This window comes from Callorhinus ursinus, unplaced genomic scaffold (genome assembly GCF_003265705.2).
Source record: "Callorhinus ursinus isolate GAN/ISIS: 27379988/994484 unplaced genomic scaffold, GSC_fseal_2.0 scaffold27, whole genome shotgun sequence".
Classification (NCBI taxonomy): Eukaryota; Metazoa; Chordata; class Mammalia; order Carnivora; family Otariidae; genus Callorhinus; species Callorhinus ursinus.
The window spans coordinates 21000827-21009507 of NW_027397089.1; the positions used below are offsets into that span (position 1 = coordinate 21000827).

General features: G+C 41.8%; 1 protein-coding gene across 1 annotated transcript; it reads right to left on the minus strand.

Annotated features, from left to right (window-relative positions):
• Positions 1 to 5951: 5951 nt before the first annotated feature.
• On the minus strand, positions 5952 to 7718 carry LOC112830216 (aldehyde dehydrogenase, mitochondrial-like). Its single transcript, XM_025879962.2, has one exon. The coding sequence runs from the start codon at positions 7495 to 7497 to the stop codon at positions 6118 to 6120; it is 1380 nt and encodes a 459-aa protein (XP_025735747.2). The 5' UTR covers positions 7498 to 7718; the 3' UTR covers positions 5952 to 6117.
• Between the last annotated feature and the right edge of the window lie 963 nt (positions 7719 to 8681).

Here is an 8681-nt window from a genome sequence, read left to right on the forward strand (position 1 = left end):
GTTTAAAGAGTGCCAGGGTGGCTCAGTCGGTTAAGCGTCTGCCTTCAGCTCAGGTGGTGATCCTGGGGTCCTGGGATGGGGCCCACCATCGGGCTCCCTGCTCAGAAGAGATACTCCTTCTCCTTCTGCCTCTGCCTGACACTGACCCTGCTTGTTGTTCTGTCAAATAAAATTAAAAAACAACAACAACACATGTTTAACCATTTCTTTGGGTCTTCATTTCTTCATGAGGGCTCCTGTGTTATGTAAAACTTAATACATTTGTATGTGTTTCTCTTGTTGATCTCTTATGTTACAGGGATCCAACTCAAGAACTTAAAAAATATTTTTCCTTTTCTACGCTGTGTTCAGATTGCTGTTGGCATGCAGTCTCCACACCACCACCACCCTGCCCTCCTCCCCTACCCTGCAAATTATCTACCCAAGATTTGCATTTGTAAATTAATCATTAATCACCTAATAAAGCCAATCTTTCCCAATTAAGAGGCCAAAAATAAGGGATAATTTTGCTAAGATTTGTGCAGCATTTACTTGTGCACCAGGTACTATGCTAAGTGTCCCCCCACCCTTTTTTCCCTTCAATAATCAGCTGATTAATACCCAAGCTTGACAGGAAATGCCCAGTCTGAGTATGAAAATCTCCAGTGCAAAATTTTGATCAGAGGCAGTTGGCAGTGGGTGGAGGAAAAAGGACACTAAATTGAGATTGAGATTCTAATCTCTGTTCCATTTTAATTAACTGCCAAGGCATGTCCAAACTCATTTAATCTCTCAGTATTTGTTGGTATTAGGCTCTAATAGGGTTTTCTGAACCCTGACTCTTTAATTGGCCACTTCCACTACCTGTTCCAGAGAGCTGCTTGTACTTAAGGCATTCTAGGCAATGAATAGTATTACAAGGTAGAGTCTGCTGGAGGCCAAACACCTGTGAGGTATCCTATTCTGTGCAGGTGTCTATTGGAGGAATCCTTCCTTCTTGGTCCCTTCTCTAGTCTTGCTCTGCATTCCAGAGTAATTTATACCTCTCACAAGAGACTTTGAGGCCCATCATACACTAGCTGTATGGCAGACAAAAGTTTAAGAGCTTTTTGACTTCTGGTCATCCTACCAAAAGCTCCCCCACTACCACATTACCCAACGTCGTGGCCTTGAAGACTTCTGTGTTTTGTCCTGTAATTAAGAGTCCTTTTTTCTTGGGGGTTCCTTGGGAAGGAAAGGATTAGGGGGCCTCAAGTTTTATGCAATCCTGTAATTCTTAGGTGCAGATGTCTATCATGGTGAGGTTTCTAAGAAAGAACTCAATTTAGAGCTGGAGCTCTTTATATTTTCTCTCATGTCAATTTTGTCTTTTTATGTCTTTGAGGAGTTTGTCCATTTCCTCTAAGTTTCAGTTTATTGGCATAAAGTGTGTCTCTTATCCTTTCAGTGTCTGTTTTCATTTCTGACATTGGTAATTTGTGTCTTGGTCAAACTGAAGGTATATCTATTATTGATCTTTTTTTGGAAAAATCAGCTCTTGTTCTTATTCTTCTCTATTGTATGTTCGTTTTCTGTTTCATTGTTTTCTGCTCATTATTTCCTTCATTTTACTTATCTGGATTAAATTTGCTAGTTGCTTAACACGAAAGCTTATGTCACTGATTTTAGACCTTTCTTTTATGATAAAAGCATTTAAAGCTGTCTGTTTCCCTCTAAGCATGCTTTAGCTGCATCCCACAAATTTTGATGTTTTCATTATCATTCATTTAAAACATTTTCTAATTTCACTTGTGATTTCTTCTTTGAACCGTGGATTACATAAAAGTATGTATAATTTCTAAATATTTGGGGATTCTCCAGATATCATTTTGTTATTTTCAGATTTAGTTCCATAAGGGTCCTAAGTACTCTGTATGAGTTTAACTCTAGAATTTATTGAGACTTGTTTTACGGGCCAGACTATGGCCTATCATAGTGATCATAGTGAATGTTTTAAGGGCACTTGAGTAGTGTTAAAAAGAAAATCACAGGCCCAAAAGGGAGTCATTTATGCTAGGCCACATCAACAAACCAGAGTGTAATGCTTAACTTAATTGCAGTTTCAACTTCCCCCAGAAATGTAGTTTTAACCTGTCAGGAATTTTCTGGTCAGCACCAATAAGGTAATCCGTCACATGGGCCCTCCCCAATCCCCAAAGGAAGATGAAGCAATCCACCTAATAAGATCCTTTTGTTCCCCAAAGGCAGGTGACATCACCCGAAATAATCCTTTTTCCTGTTTATGACTTCCTTGTCCTCCCTTTAAAAACCTTTCCTTTTCTGTAGCCCTTTGGAGCTATCCTCTACTTGCCAGATGGGATGCTGCCAATTCATGAATGGTTCAGTAAAGCCAATTAGATCTTTAAAATTTACTTGGTTCAATTTTTGTTATTTAACAATAGTATTCTGCAGTTGTTGGATACGGTGTTCAATAAAGTTCAATGAGATCAGTTTGGTTTATACTGTTGTTCAAGTCGTCTAGATCTTTGCTGATTTTCTGTTCTGTTCTATCAATTACTGGAAAAGAGTGTTGAAATCAACCGTAATTGTGGACTTGTCTATTTCCCCCTTTTAGTTTTGTCAATTTTTGCTTCATTTTGAGCTCTGCATGATTTAGGATTGTTGTCTTCTTAATAATTCACCCTTTTATTATTATGTCATGTCCCTCTTTGCCGCCATATTCCTTGACTTGAAGTCCACTTTGACTGATATTAGAGGCAGAGGCAGAGGGAGTGGGAGAGGGAGAAGCAGGCTTCCCGTGGAGCAGGGAGCCCGATGTGGGGCTCGATCCCAGGACCCTGAGATCATGACCTGAACTGAAGGCAGACGCTTAACGACTGAGCCACCCAGGCGCCCCATCAATTATCTTTTTTAAAAAATTTACTTATTTTCTTTTTTTAAAATTATCTTTTAAAAAAATTTAAACATGAGAAAAATATTTTTACTTACCCATATAGTTATTATTTTTTGATGCTCTTCATTCCTTTTTTATAGATCTGGGTTTCTGGTATAATTTTCCTTCAGGCTGAAGAAATTTCCTTTGGCATGTCTTACAGTGTTGGTCTGATCATGACAAATTGTGCTTTTGACTGTCCAACATGTTTTCATTTTGCCTTCACTTAAAAAAAAATTTATGACAGCTTAATTGAGGTATAATCAACATACAATAAACTGCATGTATTTGAAGTATACAGTAATTAATTTTGTGTTGTATACACCCACAAAATAATAAGACAAGGTAATGGACAGTTCTATCACCCCAAAATGCTCATGCCTCTTTGTAATTCCTTCTTTCTATCCCTCCATTCCCAGGTAATCCATAACCTGTTTTCTGTCACAATAAGTTAATTACATTTTCTAGAATTTTATATAAATAAATTTATAGTGTGTGCTTTGTTTAGCTTTCACTTAGAGATTTACATTCATGTTACAGCACATACCAATAGTTCATTCCTTATTTTTTTAAATTGAATAGTATCACATTGTATGGATATACCACATTTGTTTACCCATTCACCTTTTGATATTGTTTCCCATTTAGGGCTTTCACAAATATAATTACTACATTTGGTACAAGTTTTAGACCAAATTCATTTCTTTTGAATAAATTCCTAAGAGTGAAATGGTTGGGTCATATGGTAGATGTTTAACTTTTAAAGAAACTGCTAAAATGTTTTCCATTTTGGAAATGTAAAATTTTACATTCTGTTTTTCTTGAGTGAGCTTTGGTAGTTTGTCTTCTAAAAAATGTGTCCATTTTGGGGACCTGGGGGGTGGGCCTGGGACCAAGTCCCACGGGGCCCTGCTCAGCGGGGAGTCTGCTTCTCCTTCTCCCTCTGCCTCTGCCCCTCCCCACTGCTCATGCTCTCTCTCAAATAAATAAATAAAATCTTTAAAAAAAAATTGTCCATTCCATCTAAGTTGTTGAATTTTGGCATATAATATTCTCTTATTATCCTTTTAATATCTGTAGAACCTATAGTAATGTTCCCTCTCTCATTCCTTGGTAATTTGTGCCTTTTCTCCTGGTCAATCAGGCTAGAGATTGTACTGATCTGCTCAACAAACCATCTTTTGGTTTCATTGCTTTTCTCTATTTCTTTGATTCCCTTTATTTCCTTTCTTATGCCTACTCTGAATTTGCTTTTTCTAGTTTAAAGTACAAACTGAAGTCATCAGTTAATGACCCTTCCTTTTAATGTAGGTGTTAAGTGCTATAAATTTCCCCTCAAGTATTAAGTACCCCCCTAAGTATTTAAGTTCCCTTCATGAATTCTAGTATGCTATGCTTTCATTTTAAGTTCAAATTTCCTCTTTAACCCATGGGTGATTTATTTTAATTAATTTTTTTTTGATGTAGTGTTCCATGATTCATTATTTGCGTATAACACCCAGTGCTCCATGCAGAACGTGCCCTCTTTAATACCCATCACCAGGCTAACCCATCCTCCCAACCCCCTCCCCTTTAGAACCCTCAGTTTGTTTTTTCAGAGTCCATCATCTCTCATGGTTCATCTCCCCATGGGTGATTTAGACATGGGTTATTTAATTTTCAAACATTTTAGGGATTATCTAGATATCTATTACCAATTTATAATTTAATTCCACTGTGATCAACAAACATACTTTGTATTATGTGAATCCTTTTAAATTTACTGACATTTGTTTTATGGCCCAGAATATAGTTTGTAAATGTTCTGCATGCATCTGAAAAAGATGTGTTTTCTATTGTTGGTTTTAATGCTCTATGATGTCAATTAGGTCTAGTGGGTTAGCAGCATTGAAGGCTACAGTATTCTTACTGATTTTCTGTCTACCTGTTCTATCAATTATTGAGAGGCATTGAAATCTCTATGATTGTGAATTTGTCTATGTTCTTGCAATTCTATCCGTTTTGGTACTTTGAAGCTGTAATTAGATTGTGACACTATGATTTACAATAAGAAATATACATTTGGTTTTTGTCCCTGCTCCTCCCAGCACAGAAGTAATAAAACCCTTGGAATTTCCTAAGTGATGAGAGCCATGAAGGTGTTTATTGTTATGTTAATGAGGCAACTTTTGGAAAGTCCCTGGGTGACCTATGGATGGGTTGTCAAGGGAACCAACCCTGTGAATTGAGGGGGTGGGACTGAAAGTTCCCACTGACTCCGGGGAGGGGAAAGGGCTGGAGGTTGAATCAGTTGCCAATAGCTGGTGATTTAATTAATCGTGCCAACGTAATGAAGCCTCCATAAAAACCCAAAAGGATGAGGTTGGGAGGGCTTCCCGGTTGGTGAACACATGTGGGTACTGGGAGAGTGGCACACTCAGAGAAGGCATAGAAGCTTTATGCTCCTTTCTCCATACCTTGCCCTATGCATCTCTTCCATCTGGCTGTTCCTGAGTTCTATCCTTTTATAATACAGCAGTAATCTAGTCAGTGAAATGCTTCCCTGAGTTCTGTGAGCTGTTCTAGCAAATTAATTGAACCCAAGGAGGAGGTCATAGGAACTTCTGATTTATAGCCTATTGGTCAAAAACCTAGATTGTGTCTAAAGACTGTGTTTCGGGAAGCCAATCTCATGGGACTAGGCCCTTAACCTGTGGGCTCTGACATTATCTCTGATAGACAGTTGAATTGAGCTGAACTGTAGGATAACCGGCTGGTGTCAGAGAATTCCTAGTGTTGTGGAAAAAACACACTGGAAGGTGCATAAACATTAGAATTGTTATGTCCTCTTGAAGAATTGACCTTTATTATTATTAAATGACAATTAATAATATTAATATTCTTTGCTCTGAAATCTGCTCGACTGATGTTAATATAGCCACTCCATCTTTCTTTTGATTAGTGTTATCATAGTACTTTTCCCATCCTTTTACTTTTAATATAATCGTGTCTTTATATTTATTTTATTTTTTTTAAAGATTTTATTTATTTATTTATTTACTGAGAGAGAGAGCACGAGAGGGAAGAAGGTCAGAGGAAGCAGCAGACTCCCCGCTGAGCAGGGAGCCCGATGCGGGACTCGATCCCGGGACTCCGGGATCATGACCTGAGCCGAAGGCAGTCGCTTAACCAACTGAGCCACCCAGGCGCCCCTGAGACTTGCTTGATCAAGAGATTTTGTGAGAGAATTTCTCTTTCAAGACTTCTAGTGTACAAGTGTCATTTTTCTTGGTTTTGCTGCTGATGTCAACCTCCGCCAGGAGTCGGCACAGTTCTTCAGGAGAGTTCTTCTGAGGCACTTTGACCTTGACGGTTTTCACTTCGGTGTATGCCTGCGGCCCATACTCTCCTAGCTCCCGGCCGCTCCGGGACATCTTGTAGCCACCGAATGGGGACTGGGCCCCAAACACATCATAGCAGTTGACCCACACAGTGCCAGCCTGGAGGGCTTGGGACAGATAATTGGCCTTGTCCAAGTCCTTGGTGAAGACAGCTGCAGCCAGCCCATAGTTGGAATTGTTGGCTCTCCCAATGACTTCCTCTATGGTCTTGAACTTCAGGATCTGCATCACTGGCCCAAAGATCTCCTCCCTGGCGATAGTCATGCTGTCTTGCACATCTCCGAACACGGTGGGCTGGATGAAGTAGCCACGGTCAGCAGCCGCCCCTCCACCACACAGCAGCTTCGCCCCCTCCTCCTTCCCAGATTTGATATAACCAAGGATCTTCTTAAACTGAGTTTCATCCACCTGCGGCCCCTGCTCAGTCTGGCTGTCAAAGGGGTTCCCGACCACACGAGACTTGGCCCGGGCAACGCTCCTCTCCACAAACTCGGCATACACATCTTCTTGCACAAAGGTCCGGGAGCCTGCACAGCAGCACTGGCCCTGGTTGAAGAACAGGGCGAAGTGGGCCTGCTCCACAGCCCAGTTCATATCTGCATCTGACATGATGATATTGGGGCTCTTTCCCCCCAGCTCCAGGGTCACTCTCTTGAGGTTACTGCTCCCTGCGGCAACCTGAACTAGGCGGCCAACCTCGGTGGAGCCTGTGAAGGCCACTTTGTCCACATCCTCGTGGGAGGTGATGGCGGCCCCAGCTGTGGGGCCAAATCCAGGAATAATATTGACCACGCCAGGGGGAAAGCCAGCCTCCTTAATCAGGTTGGCCACATAGAGGACAGTCAGTGGAGTCTGCTCAGCTACCTTCATCACAACCACATTTCCGGTCGCCAGGGCTGGGCCGAGTTTCCAGGCTTGCATCAGGAGCGGGAAGTTCCACGGAATGATCTGCCCGCACACCCCGACAGGTTCATGGCGGGTATAGCTGAAGAAGTCCCCATCGATGGGAATAGTTTTCCCGTGGTACTTATCAGCCCAGCCAGCGTAATAACTGAAGCATTTGAGAACCATGTCCAGATCCACCCGGTAGGAGATGACATAGCGCTTGCCGTTATCCAGGGTCTCCAAGGCTGCTAGGTAGGTCCGGTCCCGCTCAGTCAGATCAGCCAGGCGGTTCAGCAGGCGGCCCCTGTCAGACGCATCCATGCGGCGCCAGGGTGAGCCCAGCTGGAAGGCGGCCCTGGCAGCCTTTACTGCCCTGTCCACGTCTTCCTTGTCTCCTTCGGCTACCTGACAGATGACTTCTCCGGTGGATGGATTGATGGTGGGGAATGTTTTCTTGCTGACAGCATCATGCCACTCATTGTTTATGAAGATCTGGTTGTAGAAGACTTCAGGCTGCTGGTTGGGGGCCGGCACCGCTCGGGTGGTGGCGGCCGACAGAAGACGGCGGCCCAGGCGGGGCCCGAGGCCAGCGGCGGCGAGCGCAGCAGCGCGCAACGTGTTGCAGAGGGCGCGGGCGTGCAGGACGGTGTGTGCCCGGCGGCCGGCTGGCCTCGTGTCTTTATATTTAAAGTGGTTTTTTGTAGACTACAGATAGCTAGGCCTGGCTTTTTAAATCAACCGAGTAATCTCTGCCTTTTAACTGGGATATTTAGACCATTTTCATTTATCATGACTATTGATACGGCTTGATTTAATATACCAAACTGTTATTTGTTTCCTTTTTGTCTTCTCTGTTCTTTGTTCCTCTTTTCCTCCTTTTCTGCTTTATTTTTAGATTAAGTATTTTTTATGATTCCATTTTATCACCTTTCTTGGGCTTATTAGCTATAAACCTTATGTGACTATGTAGGTGTATGTATATATTTCAGTGGCTTTTTTTAGATTTATAGCATACATTTTTAACTTACCAGTCTACTTTCAAATGAAATTATACACTTCATGTGTAGTATGGACCCTTACAATTATGCTTCCATCTCTCTCTTCCCAGCCTCTGTACTATTATTGTCATATATTTTATTCTGTGTATAAATGCTACAACATATTATTATTTTTCCTTTAAATGATCCATTATCTTTTTTTAATAGAGCAATTTTTATGTATTTTTTTTTAAAGATTTTATTTATTTATGTCACACAGAGCACAAGTAGGAGAGTGGTAGGCAGAGGGAGAGGGAGAAGCAGGCTTCCCACTGAGCAGAAAGCCCAAAGCAGGGCTTGATCCCAGGACCCTGATATCATGACCTGAGCCGAAGGCGGACGCTTAACCAACTGAGCCACCCCAGTGCGCCAATCCATTATCATTTTTTTTAAAAGATTTTATTTGTTTATTTGAGAGAGAGAGAGCATGAGGGAGAGCGCGAGCGAGCAGGGGGGAGGGTTAGAGGG